This window comes from Melospiza melodia, chromosome 4 (assembly GCF_035770615.1).
Source record: "Melospiza melodia melodia isolate bMelMel2 chromosome 4, bMelMel2.pri, whole genome shotgun sequence".
Classification (NCBI taxonomy): Eukaryota; Metazoa; Chordata; class Aves; order Passeriformes; family Passerellidae; genus Melospiza; species Melospiza melodia.
This window is the reverse complement of record NC_086197.1, coordinates 11454701-11472328: the sequence shown is the minus strand read 5'-3', so window position 1 is coordinate 11472328 and position 17628 is coordinate 11454701. Positions and strand designations below refer to the sequence as shown.

The 17628-nt window shown below is 39.5% G+C and overlaps 1 protein-coding gene across 10 annotated transcripts in view; it reads left to right on the top strand.

Moving 5' to 3' along the window:
• The window catches only part of ERC1 (ELKS/RAB6-interacting/CAST family member 1), a 271131-nt gene that overhangs the window by 226965 nt on the left and 26538 nt on the right, over positions 1-17628 (top strand). For 7 of the 10 annotated variants that reach the window (XM_063153879.1, XM_063153874.1, XM_063153880.1 and 4 more), the window contains one exon: positions 11314-11415. In XM_063153879.1, the coding sequence (XP_063009949.1) occupies positions 11314-11415 (102 nt within the window). Of the gene's footprint in view, positions 1-11313; positions 11416-12963; positions 13031-17628 lie in introns of all 10 variants that reach the window. The other 3 variants (XM_063153883.1, XM_063153882.1, XM_063153881.1) reach the window with 1 other exon arrangement.

Below are 17628 nucleotides of genomic sequence, written 5' to 3'. Positions count from 1 at the left end.
GCAAAGACAGGAATACTGGAATGAAAACACCTTAGAGAAATTCATCTGGCCAAACTGGCACATCTCTACACATAGTGTGCCATGAATTTTGTAGAGAATTAAGAGAATTTCTTTCCTTGGTGAGAATAAATTTGGCACAAATACAGCAGAGAAACTGAATGTTTTTTCAGTCTCTGCAGCTTAGTACCTAAGCTTTGATGCAGACTTAATAGGAAAAATCAACCTCTGCTGGAGCAGCAAGCAAAAAAAAAAAAAAAGGTGTGGTTTATTGTGGTTCTCCTTGGCTGTGTGCAAGAGCAGAGGAAGGGACAGGAACCATCTGCCCAGCTCTGCAGTGAACATGTGCTGCTGTGTGCTGGGGCAGAATCCCCTCTCTGTGCTGCAGACAGGGACAGTGAGGCTGGACAGGAATCCTGGGTGTGCAGACCACACGCACACACGGTGTGGACAGACAGGAATGTGATGTCTGTCTGTCTGTGTGCCTCTTGTGGCAGGGCACTTCTAGGTGGATGTCAAAGCCAATAATTGGCCGTACAGAAAAAATTCTTAACTTTTATTTAGTTTGGGGTAGCAAAGCTCTGGTGGTTGTCAAAGGAAATGCCCTTTCAACTCTTCCCTCAAGCAGTTACCATGCAGGATTTTGATGGATTCAAAGATGAAAGCAAGGCTCAAAAGGAATAATACTGGCTTTCTTTTTCTTTTATATGCAACAGCTTTTAAAATTAATTTCAGAACGAGCACAAATAGTCTTGAGGTTTCGTTGTGTGTGTTTTTTTAAAAGTTGCTATCTACACTGTTTATATCATGTAGACACAGATCCATTCATGTATACACCCAGAGCTGGGTTCTGGGCAGGCACAGACAGTCTGTGCTGGGGATGATACTGAGCAGCTCACATCACTTTAACATCTAGGAATTTGTATCTGTACATAACTCCTTTTTTTGCCAAGAGCAGTGTGCATGGAGGGGAGGGGGGTTTGCTATTAACAGTTCTTTGAAGCTGCAGGCAAATGCAGTCGAAGTGGTGAGTCACAGAACAATAAAAATATGAACAATAAAAGGTCTGTGGTCAAAACACTGGCATATACTTTCCAAAATTCAAAATTGCTGGATAAAAGAATGCTTTTACTATATTTATTGTAACAACACAGTCACAACACACAAAGATTGGAAGACTTCCAAATCACTTCAGCCAGGAAAGGTGTATGTAGACACACATGAGCAGATGGCCTACAAATTATTTTGTTGATCCAGGGGATCATGACTAGCTTTTAAGATTTTGCAGTAGGATGCATCTTGTATGTAAATTCCTATATGAGACTTTGCCAATCAGGGTTCATAGATACCACTGGACTGAGAAACTTTTCTTGTTTCAGAGCAGGAGAAGGACTGAGGCAAAAGCAGAGTAACTGAAGTGCTTGTCTTATTCAGCTTTGTGAAGCTGAGCATATGCAAGTGGATTTATTTTGGAAAGGAGAATCAAATAGAATAACAAAGGAAAGGGGGACAGAATAAGGCAGTTGAGGGTAAGATGAGCAGGGTGTGGAGTGAAGCAGAAGTGAAAAGGGAAGGAGAAATTTCAGGCAAATAGTCACAACAAAACAAGAGTCCCATCAATGATGTCAAGCAAAGATTGTTCCTTATTTGATAGCAATATTTGCCTGTTCTGTAGGATATAACATAGGTAATTTAGGGGCTTTAGGGCCTTCTGATTTCATATAGATTTTGTGAAACTAACCTTACCTGTAGTGCTCAGTGCTGATGCTTAAATTGTACAAGTTTAAAGTAACCACAAGATCAATGAAATGCTGATATGTATTTCAAACTTAGCATAACCTGAGATACCTTTTAGATTTTGCTTTGTAAAAGATGTTACCAAACTGCCAAAGTTTTTAGGAAGAGTTTATGCTCCAAAGTACATTTCAACTTGTTTCTCTCATCCTTTTTTGTCTTTGCTTTTCAATTATTTTGTAAAGCATAAAATCAAAATTTTTAGTTTGGACCCGTAAATACACAGTGAGAAGGAAAAAATGAGCAAGGGGGAAAGTACAATGAGAAATTTTTGACAGTTTGATTAATGAGGACTGTGGCAAAGACTGGTCTTTCCTTTTGTGTTGCTATAGAAGTAGCATTTCACTTTTTTCTTAAAATAAATTGTCTTTGGTAATAAGTATCAAAGTAGATTAAAGAGACAATAGACTGTATCTATTAAACATTCAGGAGACACATGAGAGGCTGATCATGAGAGGCTTGCTTGCTGCTGATCACTTGAGAATTTGTAGCAGGTCAGTCTCCTAGAATCCAAAATAAATGCATGTACCAAAAAAATTAGTTTTAGTGCAAGGATATCTTGAGAGTCTACATCCAGACTCTTACAATTCCAACAAAATGTGTTAGTTTGGACTCCAGAGAAGAAGAGCTTGAATGTCAGTGCCATCCATCTGCTTAGCTGAGCTGTACTTCCTATCCATAACTTTTCAATTTGTTGACCATTTTCAACCAAATTTGACAGAGGAAAAGGAGTCTCAAAGATTTTTGTGGATTTATAGGAACTTAATTAACATGCACAGCTGGGTAGAGGCAAAAAGAGCCCAAAGTGGAGCTCCCACACAGGGGAAGGCAAGGAGGATTGAGCTGTGTTTTGTTTGGCTCTAGCACACACACATGGCTGGCCATTCTGACTTTCACTCTGCTCCCAGCTGAATCTTGCCTGGAGACACCTTGGGGGAGGCAGGCTGCAGAAAGAGATTGTTACAAGGGTTGAAGGCCATGCTTAGGAGATGGAGAACACAAATCCAAAGCACTCAGATCTCATCAGTCAATATAGAAGGGTAGTAAAATGTTCTCACATGCTCTTCAAGGGTAACCATGCTCTCTGCAAAAGAAATTGCTTCTTTACTCATTAAAGAAGCAGTGGAGACCTCACAATAGTCCAAGAGTGGATGTAGCAGCATACTTTAACAAAAAAAACCCCAGTTATTAAGCTAATTTAAATCAATTAGTCTTTTCTGTTTTAAGGGTGTGTGGCAGCAAAAGATATTGATCTTACATTCTCTTCTGCAGCAAGACCTTTCTCTTCCATAGTGTGCAATCAGCATGAAATTTGCCTTAACAAACTGCATCACAGAGCAGGCTCATAACCCAAAAAATACCTGCTTATTTTAAACCTAGAGGTTTTATCTGCTCAAAACTGGAACGTGAGCATAACCAGTTCTCATACTTTACCTTAGGAATTAAAATAGCAGCTTATTTTGTTTGGGTGAGAGATCCAGGATTCTTTGGGGATGCTGTTGTGGGTTACCATTTGTCCTGCTGATGCTGCTTGAATGTAGTTTCTTGATGCATAGACCACCCATTCTCTAAAAATTAATTTTAGTCTATGGTTGTAAATGCAGCACTCCCTCAGACATCTTTGAGATACAGGAAGACACACCTTAGTGATATTTCTGCCTAAGACCCTCACATGCAATGGAAAGATGCCAAAGAAGTAACATACTTGGCTTGCTCCTGAGTAGTTAACCATGAGAAGAGGTATTTTTTTATTTTTAGTTCCCTTTCAAACCTGTGACTGGGCAGGTTCCAGCCTTTATGGAACAAGTAATTGAGAAAGGCAGTTCTGTTACACTGATCTTAAACACATCTTGAGGTATCTCTAAAAAGAGTAAAAGAGAGCTAAAGAAACATATAATGATTCTGTGGTGTAGCACAAAAAGGAATCCCAAATACAGATCTGATTTGGATTTTTTTGTGTGTCACTGGTTTTCTTCATACAGGAATCAGAGCAATAGATTTCAGTAAACTTTGTCACTGGGTAATTCCATGGTTTCATAGTTAGTCCATCTCCTAAGGAGCTGAGTTCCAAGAGACACATTCCTGTACAGGGAAAATTTCAGTTCCAAGTTTATTTTTAATCCCATCCACATCTGTCTACAGATGTCAAGTCTCACAGAGCATGCCCTATCTAGATGATCTGCCTCCTTTAGTTTAGTTCAAAGGCTTGTAGAGTATGAATTCTTCAGGGTGAAGCATCTCAGTAATTATCACATGTGGGGAGATGAAGAGGAGAATGACATCTTTAGACTCAGAAATTAGCTGGGCTGATAAAAGTTGCTTTATAAAGTAATATTGTTGGAACACTGCCAGCAGCCAGTGCAGAAGGCAGCATCTCAGGTAGAGCTGTGTTAAATCCTGCAGGCTTTGACAAACCCCAGCAGCTGCACAGGCTCTTTGCTGGGCTCACAAAAACACAGGCTCCAGCATGTGCAGAAATGTAGTAACAGGAATGGGTTTCGTGTCTGTGCAGCTGAAATTTGTGCTGGTTTGCTGCTAATAGAGAAATCTCAGTTGCCAGTCTTAAACATAGCCAAAAGGAAAGCCAAACCTCACCAAGGATGTGTCTTTTAAACTTTACAAAGAAAGATGGCAACTCTGTGTGTGCCATCTTATTACAAATTGAAGAAATTTTCATAAAATATGAGTGGGAAGGGGGCACAGAGTTAAATACTTGAACAGTCTTTCAGAGTCCTAATGTTCTAGGTAAGTATAGACTCAAGGTAGTATATTTAAGGTAAGTGTAGATAAACTCAAGGCAGACCTTCATATTCAAATAACAGGGATTATTCTTTCTCTGTTTTTCACAGCCAGATTCCAGCAGGGAGCTGGTTGGACGTTAACAGGGATTATGGCTCACTGCAGGTTTTTTAACAAGTAGAAAAGAACTATCTGAAAGCCTTCACCAGTGCATAATTCTCAGAGATAGTGAATTCAGCCCACACTTTGTAAGAACAATCACCTGAGTTTTTCCATTCTATTTCCATGTTATTAGTGACCAAAATGTTCCTGAACTGTTGCTTTTGCATGTGCTTCCAGTGCAACATTCTACTCAGATTAAAATGAGATAACTCCTTTAATGCACGAACACACTGCCTCCTCCACATGCTCATTTGTCACAAATACAGTCATTACATTAATATTTACTTGATGTGGGATTTTTTAAACTCTACATTAAAGGATTAATACAGTTTGTTTAGACTGGTTAGCAAAACCTAAATTACCCCACGCAAATATTCTACAAAAAATGAGAAAGGAGCCACTGATGTCATAGTTTGTGCTGTGTTTCATGGTGGAGGAGCAGACTTGATGCAAACTCTTTGAGTAAGTTACTACAATGAGCATGTGAAGCAGACTGGACTAATAGAGAGAATGCCCAGCTCATGAGCTGTTTCTTAGAGAGCTTCTCTAGAGATACAGAAATGTGTGATCCCCATGAATAAAACATGGTTCCAAAGCTTTCCAGGCTAATGGTTACCAGAGCACTCTGTCCTGCAGAAATGCTTAAGAAAGGTATGTACTCTCATTAGAACACACAACTTCATGCAGGCTTTCAAATGAAAACATTCTGTAAAATATATTATAAACAATGTCTGCAGTTATATCTGTGGCTTTCAAATTTATGTGTGGGATTCCACAATAAAGAGTTTGTCAGATCTGGGCAGCACTCCTCTAGGCTTTACCAGCTGCAGTGCAGAGTATGTCTCTGACTTCCCCCTAAACTTTGTGGATCAGCATCAGTTCTGGTTTTTCTCATGTAATAATTTAACTGTGATAAAATCTATTAATTTGATTTTTAATGTTGAGGGGCACAAGCAAGCTACCAGTGTGCCCTTCAGTGAACATCAGTGAGCATAAAATAATGTACTTTTAAGAACCTACAGGTGAGAGAGTGCTTTCAAGCAGTACTTCCATGAATGAGGAACTGAATGATTCTTTAAAAATTAACTATGGCTGCAGTTTTGGCAAGTAAAAGAGTGTACATGTGCAGTTTGCAATGAAAGTTTTTAGGTGTTGGTTATGTTAGTTTAACCGTGGTAATTTCCTTGTTTTTACAAACATTTAGTGATTATAGAATACAGGCAGAAGTGAACTATATGGTACCCAGGGAAAAAAAGTAATGAAAATACAGTGAAATCATGGCAGGGCCATGAAACGACCAAAGAGAGCATGTTTAAAGAAGTTCTGATGCTGATTGTTCAATTCATGATTAAAACAGGTTTATCTCATGTTTTCTCATGGTGCTTTTCTCTTTTAATATAACTGCCTGCTGCAGCAAGGGATAGGGAAGAAGAAAGACTTAAATAATGGCAGGAAGTAAAAAAGGCATTAACAGTAACTGTATCAAAGAGACAAAAGGAAAATTGCAGAAATTCTGGGGTGCAAAAAGGGAAGGGTGGATATTTCTGATATTTCTAGACTAAAGTCGAGTCTGTAGAAGTTGAGGTTTTTTAGATGCAGTAGCCTTGCAAATGTGGTGTTTTAGACCTGCAGTTCACAGACTCTGATCTGCAGAGCCGGTCACTCCTGGCTTTCAGATGGGAGCTGGAGAGTGTGTGCTGGCTCTTGAGTAATTTTGAGAATTTACACCAGTGTGAAGGGTTTGGGACTGTTCTTTGCACGGTGACTCTTGGAAGAAAAGAAGAGCATTGTTAAGGGCTGTGGGCACTTTGGGGAAGGTATAAGTGGAGGGCCAGGAATAATTTTATGAAATCTGTCCAAAAAAAAAGTGAAATGAAGGTACCTTCTGGAAAAAAAAATCACAAAACCTATTGGGTTGTGGTGTTTTATGCAGTTTTCTTCATTCCAGCATTTTTTCTGCACATGCCTGAAGAACATACCTGTCAGGGCACATGGTATTTTTTATAAGCAAAATTTGAACCTGACATCTAGTTCCTATCACTGCTAGTTCTTTGCTTGCAGCTCTGGAGATTTTAGACAAAAGCACTCCTGACACAACTGATTTGTCTGCACTGCTCATTTATTTTCTCACAGGACCCTGTGGTTAAACCACTTTGTTGTTCATACTTTTTACAGTGATGTAGAAATGCTTGCCCTAGGATCTGAGCCATAACCTCATGAGGTGGGAGAGGATTGTATAATAGCACCATGACAAACCAGCTCAGGACTGCAGGATGTTGGAGTGGTTCCCCACAGAAAAGTAAACGGTTTGTTTTTAAATCATTACAACAGCCATTTGGTCTAGAAATTTCCATCCTTTTAGACATTTATTTTTTTTTTGTGGAGGAGCAATAGGAGAGAAACTTAGTTCATGTATTTATAGTTATTTTTAAATTTTTAAAGTAAAAGTTTGTCATTAGTAGTCCAGTCTTAGCAGAAATTTTTTTATTCCTATGTTTTATATAAAAATAATTGTGAAAATATTATAATATTATATATTTTATTTGCAACCCTGCTTGGTCTTTAAATTTTGGAAAATAAGCTACTTTTCTTCCATCTTTTGATTTTTGCCTAATTCCAATCCAATATATATGCATAAATTAGTTCCTTTAATGGAATCACAATGCATTTTCTTGCCAAGACTTGCCACACTCACACTTAAATGAAGAGCAGCTGCAGTGGGGAGGTCAGGTTGAATTAAAGGGGGAACATAGAAGGACATTTTCTAGGTGAACTGATCCCTTGTCATCATCAGGACACTGCAGAGATTGTTCTGGGTTTAAATGTTCAAAGGGCTCTAATGGAGCTAAGCAACTAAACCATATTTTCAAGTAGGAGGAATTTTGGAACTTATCTCCCTGTTCTTCTGAAAACTTGAGCTTTGAAACTCCAAAATGATCTGATGAAAATTCCGAATAATAAGAATTGCAGCATATTTTAGGTTGGAGTAGCCTTCTTTGTCTGGCCACCTGCTGAGAGCATCCCTAATTAGAGCAGCTTGCTCAAGGCCTTGTCCAGCTGCATTTTCAGCATCTTCAAGGATGGAGATGCCGCTCCATGCTGTCTCATGGCAGCCTGTTCTGGCATTTGATGCACCTCATTATGAAAAGAATTTCCCTGATCTCTAATCAGAATTTTCCATGTTCCATTTTCCATCTGTCCTTTCCTGACCTATCCCCTCCAATGGCTTCATGTCCTCTATTTCCTCCTATCAAGTACTTTTAAGAAGTCTCCTCTTTTTCAGTCTAAACCAGCCCAATTCCATCAGCCACTTTCTCAACACCTGCTGCCCAGTATTAATAGTACATTCTACTTGAATTTAAGTGACAGAAGCACACAGCCTCTTCAATTTGACTTCAGAATTCTCTCTTGGGGACTCTGTGCTTTTTGCTGACCAGACCCAGCCCAGAGGGAGATCTGTGGCTTCCCTGAGGCCTGGGTAAGGGACATCCCCAGGAAACTTCCCAGCCTGGTGCAGCCCACTCATTGTTACCCTCTTATGGTTTTCTGAGTGGGCAGTAACAAAGTCCCAGCAAAAAGGAAAAGGAAAATGAGGAGAGGCCTCAGAACCTTGGGAAAACTGGCCAAGGATCTGGAGCACACATTGTGTTCTCTTCTGTGCTGCCATTGCAGGGAATGATGGAGCAAGAAACACGAAAGTCATGCAGATGCACACCTGCTTTGAGAGTGGTGTAAACAGCAGCATTTTGTGGTTTTTGATCCTGGGTAAATTTATACAACTCTGAGCTTGCTGGCAGCAAATGGGGTCCACCTGTATCAGAAGGGAAAAGGGATCTTGGCTCAAGACTCAGCTTGGCTCATTGAGAGGGCTTTAAAATAGATTTGAAGTGGGATGAAGGCATAGCCAGGCTCAACAGAGATAAGGTGTGGGGCCAACCTGCTGGAAAGCAGCTCTGAGGAGAGGGTCCTGGGGGTCCTGGAGGACAACAAGCTCTGCATGAGCCAGCAGTGTGTCCTGGGAGCCAGGAAGGCCAGGGCTGTCCTGGGGTACATGAGGAAGAGCACTGCCAGCAGCATTGGGTGAGGGCTGTGTCCTGGTCTGGGCTCCTCAGGACAAGAGGGACACAGAGCTCCTGGAGTGGGTCCAGTGGAGAGTGACAGAGATGATGAAAGGACTGGAGCATCTCCCTTGGAAGGACAGGCAGAGGGAGCTGGGCCTGTTCAGCCTCAAGAGGAGACAAAGGAGAGGGGACCTCAGCAATGTCTGTCAGTGTCTGCAGGGAGGGGTCAAGGGATGGACCCATCTCTCCTGGTGGTGCTGAGCAATAGGACAAGAGGCCATGGGCAGAAACTGATGCACAGAAGCTCCACCTTAACATGAGGAAGAACTTCTTTCCTGTGCAGTGATCATGCACTGAACAGATTGTCCAGAGGGGGTGTGGAGTCTCCCTCACTGGGAATATTCCAGACCCCTCTGGAGTCAATCCTGTGCCATGTGCTCTGCTTGAGCAGGGAGGTGGGACCTGATAACCCATTGTGACCCTTCCAGCCTGACCCAGTCTGTGATCTCTGCAATGTTTATATTCTTCTCTACCTGTACCAGCTAACATAGTTTGTTTGGGTTTGTTTTATTTTTTAATATAAAACATGCTGCCTCTATCTGAGAAGAGCTGTGTTTTCTCTCAGGACAGTTAATGTGCTGTACCATCATTCTGCTAAACATCTGGGTTTCAATAGCTTTTCTTCACACACACACACTCTGAAAGTCATGTAAGAATTTATTATTTATTATCAAAACAGTAAATTTCCCAGGAAATGTGAAATTGTTTAGAATCAATTGTTCTCATTGCAAAGAAGAAACTGTTGAAGAGGCAACCTTAAATATAATGAAATAATAAATATTAAGAAGTGCCTTTATGATAAACTGGTTGTTTAAGGATTAATGTAGCATGTTTCAAGTAGTGATTTATGAAAGATGAGTCAGACTTGGAATTCAAAACTTGCTTGACAAAGCAGAGCAAACAGTATGAAAATTTTACATGATGACATTGCTTATTGCTTAAGCTCAATTTACTATTAGCTTTTGTTAAATTATTCCAAAATAAAATCAAATCCAGATTCAAAGCCTGGACCTTCTCTCATGATCTGAATAGAGAGAAGTAGAATGTGCATTCTCCAGCTTCGAGATGCTCATTAAACTCAGAGTTTTCAGTGAGAAACCATGGAGTTATGAAGGGATTGACTCCACAGCTGGCATTTCTGTCAGCTTTGAGCTTTCATTTAAGACATTTCATTTTAGTGCATGTCTGATGATTTCATATGTTTAGCTGTAGATAATTTGTTCTGTATCATATCCAGTGTAGGTCAGGGTAGCCTTTTGATTTCCTTAGAATACAAAATTTCCCAAAGCTCAAAGTGGGGCTCTTTGTGCCTTCTGAGCTGGGAGCAGAAATGCCATCAGTCCCTTCTGGGGCTGCTCCATGTGTGAGTTCCCAATGCCTCTGGCACCCAGAAAATGCCAAGGGAGGCAGCACTTGGCTGTGCAGGACCCTCACCCAGCCCTTTGGGCTGCCCACAGGGTGTCCCTGCTGCCTGGATGGGGAGCTGGGACACTCTGCCAGGTGCATTTCTTTCCTGATTTGTGTCTGTAGGTGTTCAGGGACCTCATTCCAGGATAGTCTGTTAAAAGGGCTTTGTGATGTTCTTTGCAATTGCTCACCTAGAATGGTGTCGTTATGTTCCATTTATTCTTACACAGTTTATTTTCTGCAGTGTGTTTTTCAGAATCCTGTTTCTTCCGGAACTGCAAATGTCCTAAGAAGTTGAAGAAAAACAAAAACATTTGTTTCATACTTTGCTAATTCTTTACTTGACTGTGTCCAGTTTTTAATCTTATAAGCCTTCATTATGACACTTTTTCTTCTCAATATCTGTTTATTAACTTTTTAATTTCCTCACAGGATGGCTTTTATAATTATATATATTATAATTATTATATATTATATTTTATATATATATATGTGTGTGTGTTCTATTATTATATAATTATTATATTATTAATTATTATATGTTATATAATTATAAATGTTATCATTAACATTTTTCTGACCAGTCTCAGAATTTTTTTGTTCTTTGATATATCAGTTGAAAACTGATTTGCATATTGAAACTGGATGGACTTCTTAAGTAATAACCTATTTTCAGCTTGTGCACTTTGTGGGTTTTAAATACTTTCTGAGGGCTTGTTTGTTTTTTTTTTATTGACTTAGGGACACCTAACTCATGTTTTCATTGAATTACTCTCCAAGTTGGTGTCTGAATCTTAATCCCAAGAATCTCTAAGAAGAAACTAATTTCTTGTACAGCACAATTTTGATAGATACAAGTCAGATTATCCACCTAATTGCACAACTAATTTAGCCTTAAAGGGAACAGGCTGGAATGTGTCTCCACAGTTTTTACCAATTCTCTGTGGTAATACCAACTGATGTTTAGGCATGTGTCTTGTTTATTCGTGTATGGATTTTGGATATGCACTTGTGTAAGTGCCCTGTTCCCTTTAGTCTCCATGATAACATTAGAAAGTAGACTGAGATGCTTTTTTCTTGCTTTTTTGAACAGACTCAGAACCGTATGAAGCTGATGGCTGACAACTATGAGGATGACCACCTGAAATCCTCATCCCATTCCAACCAAACCAACCACAAGCCCTCCCCTGACCAGGTAATGTCTCTCTCTTTTTTGTTTGTAAAGTAATTTTTGCTGTGAGGGCTGATGATTTTGTGTCATAAGTAGTTTCCCATGATATGCTTGCAGTGCTTTGGAACAAAAGTAGCATTCCAGAATGGAGTTATAAACCAGAACTGGGTGTTGCTGTTGTGTTGGCTTTGTGCAAACTCCTGAATGAACAATTCCTGGTACCAAGCTGTTGTTAGGTGGGTGGAGAGGAGGAGGTACATTGAAAAGGAACAAAAGGGAACAAAAACTTTACTCTCCTAAAATGCAAGACTCGAATCCTGTGTGACATACTCAGATTTTAGTAGCTTGAGTGTGTGGAGTGTCCAGGACTGTTTCTTGTCTTCAGTAGCAGGAAATCCTGCTCCAGGATCAGCTTTCTGATCTGTGGATTGCATACAAGCAGTTCCCTCAATTTCCCACGAGGAAATCCCAGCCCTGGTGCCAAATGAGCACAGACTGCTCCCTCACAAACTCAATGGGCCATGAACTGAAGGAAAATCAATTTACCATCTCCAAAGCAGTGAGGAGCCTCCTGTGGCATTTACAAAGCACAGGAGCCGTGTGCTTGATAACTATTAGAGAGATTAACCATCCCTTGGGTAGCACAGAAAATGCCAACATAATTGCACATCCCATGTTGTAATCTCATCCACTGCAGTTTAATTAAAATATTAGCCATCATTAATCACTGCCTCAACGGAGGGAAGGAATGCTTCTCCTTGCCCTCTGACTCATGTAGAAATTGGTGAGATATGAAGGAAAGCATATCTCTCTAGACCTTTAAGTGCCAGCTTAGTGAAACACTGAAATAATGAGTAAGGTACAAGAGGAAAATGGCAAAAGCCAATTACTTATTCACCCTGCAAAAATAGATCTTGAAAAATCTCCTTTCATGTCTGCATCAGAAAACAAGAAGGGGTATATACAACCAAATAAACAGAAAAACTCTGATTTTCAAGGGAACTTCTCTTTACATCTTAATTTAATACCTTCCTCAAATGTATGTTGACTGGCTTGAATTTTCTGCAGTGTTTTTGGAAGATGTTGGTGTTTCACTCTCCTTTTTCAGGAGAGTGAAATTGTTAATACTGAAAATTAAATGGATTTCCTAATCTTAATTTGGTACAAGCGTTAGAATATCTGTTGCTTCTACTCTGAAGTTTACAGAGAGCTGAAACCATTTCTAGCATGAAACTTTAGTACATGCTTGCAAATAAAGGCAGCATAGCATTCACAGATGAAATAAAATTTAGACATTTATAGAAATTCTTGCAAAGACCCCACAGGGAAGGGCAGTAGGGAGGAGAGGGGGTGGGAGGAGGCTCTGATTGCCCTTCCCCTTTGCAAAGGGGCATTTTGAAAGCTGACAAAGCCTCCAAGGGAGCAGAGAAGGCTGTACCTCAAGGAGGCTCAGGATAGTGCATAAGGAATAGAAACGCTTTGTACTACTGTTTGTACTTTATGTGCCTTAAATACTAACCAACTCTTTATTTCATTCCCATGCTGCTCTGGGGCTTTCCTGTGCACCTCTAGGATGAGGAGGAGGGTATTTGGGCATAACCAGTCAGATGCTCTTAGCTCAGCCATTTTGTTCAGAACGGTGAGAACCAACCTCTCCTGCCAACAGAAAAGTTTCCGACAGTCGCTCCCACCCTCACTGCTGTGCTTTGTGTCAAACCTGCCTGTGCTCCCTCCCCTTGCTCCCATGTCCCTGCATGAGGGTGTTTCTCGTGTGTTTTTGTGCAGTTTGTGATTTTCCTCTTCCAATCATCCTCTCCTTGTTTCACCATGTTGTGGGGAGAGCTTCCCAGGGCATGTAATTGAGTTTCTGTGCAAGTACGAAAGAGCAGGAAATGTCTTTCGTGTCATTTATCATTGGCTTCATGGAGGAAATGTTTTCAGTGGGATTCTTTTTCAAAGCAGTTTGCGCCCTAGCCAAACCTATGTGTGCTTTTTCGATTCTGGTTTGTAAAGAATGTGCTCCAGGATAATGTTCCTCCTGAAGATAATGTTCCTTCTGAAGGTTTTGAGCATGTGGAGATCTGCTGCAGAGATTGCTGCCGTGCTCGCTGACCTAACTAGTCACAGATATTTATCAACTCACAGTACAGCATTCTCTAGATGGACTAGGAGTATGAATTGCCTATAAATGTGAAGGCACAGAGGAATATCCCCTGAACCTTCCTCTCTCCCTTCCATCTCCCTCATTCTTGCAAAACAGTGGGGGAGGAATTAGGAGCTGTTTTTCATTCAAAGTATGTTTTGTTTCTCTGTGTCCACGTCCACAATTTTTTCTTTTGTGCTGTCAAATTGTCCCCACAACAATGCCCATTTCCAAAAGGGAAGGCAGTGCACAGGACAGAGCCTGCTCCCCAAGCCTGTTCTTTAGAAAAAAAACCTTACTGGCCAGGAGTCAGGTACTGATTATTACCCTACAGTACACAGGATTAATTTATGCCTTGGAGTATCAGTTTTAAAGCAGAATATGTTTCTCTGAAGTACTTTAAGTATTTTAAAGGACTGATGACAGTATTTTAAAATCTATATGAAACTTTTTCCTTCTTCACTTATCCTTTTAAGACAAAAATATTTCACGTCATTTTGTGTGCACTTTTTTATAAGAAGTTGATTTTTTCATATTAGTTACTTGAAAGAAAACTGAAAATTTCTGTGGAAATCCTGGACCCTTGAATTTCTGAAAATTATTGCTTTGTATTAGATTTGTAAAACATTCATGAGAGAATAAGGCACTCTCATCTCTTGCACTTGCTCAATTAACAACAGACTTACAGTCTGTCTGCATAGATCAAATCCCTCTTTTCAAGCCAACCATCTGAAAATTTTAATCCAACTGTGGCAGTGTCAAACTTGAATTTCATGCCTTGGGGTCTGAGCTGAGAAAATCTCTTCAGTGGACAAATTGATAAAGTGCTTCATTAATTTGCACTCGCTGTTGATTTGACATTCTTTTTGAATCACCGCTCCCGCAATGGTTGTACGCTCGTGTGTGTTGTTAAAAGTTTTAGAGGTGATGCTTGTAAAGATCAGCTGCAGCACAGAAATTAAACAGGGGAGAACAGGTAAGTGAATGATGAAAAGGAAGAGGACACTCACTATGAAGGTAGGAATAATTCTGATTTTCCTTCTGAAGCAAGCATGGAGTTTGTGTAGAAAACACTGAGAAAGATCTCTTCTCTTTCCTCTCCCATGTGCTGATGCATTTAAGAATGCAACTGTGCTAAGAGTATGGTTTTTCATAGTTTTCTGAATTAATGGGTGGTTGACATTAAAAACTGCTTATGTCTCCAGTTTGAGGCACTTTCCTCAAGAAAGCTGTTACAGAGTATCCCAGTCAAAATAATGAGTCAGCCAGCAGCCTTGCCTTCCCCTCATCTCATCAGAGAAACTTGTCAGCCTCGACATTGTCGTGCATACATCAGCAGGGAAGGTATAAAGGTGATGGATGATTCCCAAGCCAGTTATTCCCAACAGAGTACATGTTTTTACTGTGATATTCCATGTTCATTAAAAAAAAAAAAGTCCTTATTCTCTTTGTAAAAGCTAAGATGGTGTAAGTTACAGAGTCCCTAACCTCCATGTGTTAAATTAAATTTATGTATTACAATGATAAAGTGTAATTAATAGCATAGGACTTGGCAATAAGTTTGTTTTTTAAAGTTCCTTCAGGTCTGTGGATGCAATCACCTCTGGTCAATACTGAAGATTAAATGGAGACAAAAAACTGTGTACAATAGTTAACTACATTCTTTTATTTTTATGGTTTAGGTCTTAAGGCTTTTCCCCTCCAGCATTCTGGAATTGTCTGAATTTAATATTTAATTATGCCAAGTCTGTACATGACAGCATTATCAGATAGAGCTCCCCTGAAATGGATCACTGTTCATAAACATCTGCACCCTCCCTGTAATTTCTGAGGATGGTAGTTTACATTTCAGTTTATAGTTCAATGTAAATACCATCTTTCATCCTGAAATAGTTTTTCCTAGCATTTTTCCCTCAGCTCGTTTCCTTGCTGTGTGAATTTCTTATGACTCCTTTTATTCCCCAGATGGAGCTCTATCCTCCTCTACATCCCAGTCCATTCCAGTGTGATTTCACACGAGGATGCTCTTTGGCCTTTCTCAAATGCTAAACTGCTCAGGCCAATGGTTTAATTAGTTATCACTCACTTTTATCAAGAATAATATGAATTTACACCTTAGGAGATCTAATACATGCAAAAGGATAGGGGTGTGGGTGTTTATTCTTGTAAATCTGTGCCAGGTGTGTGCTACGTGAGGGAGGTAAAGCAAAGCTTCCATACAGAGATTCCCAAAGCTGCTCAATTCATCCAGTTGTCTTGTGAAGCACAGCCTAAAATGGGAGAAAATGTGTGTGTGGTTCAGAAATCTGCTTCATCCATTCGTTAACTGAAAATAATTATAATACTTATTAGAGCAATGGTGGAATGATCAAAAGCATAGAACTAGAATGCATAAAAATGGGGATCTTTCAAGACAATGAAAATATTGGCAATTCCTATTACCCTAAAAATATTACAAGACAAAAAGACTCTTTGTGACATTTTTCTTCAATATTTGAGTTTGACAGATTTTAACTCAGAAGCACTGAGTATTGTGAGTTGAGTACTGAAGGCACATTTAACACTTCAGATTTCAGCGGTGATGTCTGTGGTGGAAAGAGGAGTAAGTCATTACAGGAAAATATTTGGGTCATCTCAAGGTTTAATGTAATCTTTACCAGAGCAAACAAACTACTGGAAGTTTTCATTGGGATCACTACAACACTAAAAGTGCCTATACTTTTTGAAGTTTGAGGAGAACATTGAAAATTTTTTTCTACATTATTTAATTCTGATTTCTTTTAGTGAAGTAAATAGTTTTTCATGGTGAGTTCCATGTTTAAATTCCACAGGGCATTAATTCACTACATAAATGTGAGCTTCCCTCCACAATCCACATTTTGTACAGAACTGCTTGTCCTGCTGTCACACTTCTGAGGTTCTCAGTATTGTCACTCACTACACTGTGACCTCATAAGCCTTTTGACTGGATTTATTTTCAGTCTGGTCTTTTTCATTGTTAGATCATGCAAAATGGTCAAAACCACCAGGCCTTCATGCCTGACTCATATTACATTGTAATTTACTGGACACAGTACTAGACCACGATTCAGAAGATAAATTCTTTCCTGGCATCATCTCCAACCACTCACTTGTTCTCTTTCTCCCTGTCTCAAATTCTCTAATTGTAAAATGAGCTGAAATTTTTGTAAAAGTGCAAGTTCTGCTTGGGAAAAGTGCTGTATAAGTGCTAGGTATTATTACTGTGTGAGATTTGGAAATTGCCTTGTTAAAATGATATGATGGAGATTCTAATACCTCATTTTGAAATTGTTCCTGAAATTGTGTTAGATTGGTAGCTGACTCTTTTACTGCATCTTACTTTTTTTCCAAGATCCTCTTCCTTCCCAAGACAAGGGAAAATAACCTATATTTTCAAGGAGCTGCCATTCCAGCACGCTGGACAAAGCTCTTTAGACCACTGTCTCTTGTTCTTTACTGTCATCTCTTCTCTTCTGAGGAGCCATTTCTTCCCCTCTCTAAAAATCTACAAACTAATTGTGTAGTATAATAATGACATTATTACAATTCTTTATCCAGGTCTGTAAAAGCATTGTGAAAGTGTCTTGTGCTTGCCTTGGAGACATACCCTGTGCAAAATTTGAAGGCAGCCACATGAGATAATCTTGCATTGCTTAAACATGTCCTGACAGAGAGAGAGAGAGAGGCTGGATTTGTTTGGGTGTATTGGTGACATTCAGGGTTCTTCACTCCCCCTTTTTGGATGGGCAACCTTTTAGTAAGAACCATAATGTGATGAACTCAAATAAGATGATGTAACTAATTTATCCTTAGGAGGGATAGAGAAGAATGCTTTCCTTGAGACAAAGTCAGCTTCCACTCTTGGTCCTTTTCTTTTTTTGGAGAACAGTTCTTCTGCTAGCTTGTTTTTTGTTTTTTTAAACCTATTATTTTGCTGTTAATAACTAATTTCTGTTACAAGAATGTATTCTCTGTCCAAGAATGTTATATCTATGAGCACAAAAGAACTGATCTTGATACACTGTTCATCTTCTTTCTGATCCTGGAATGATAAAACTGAAATTTCCAGATGG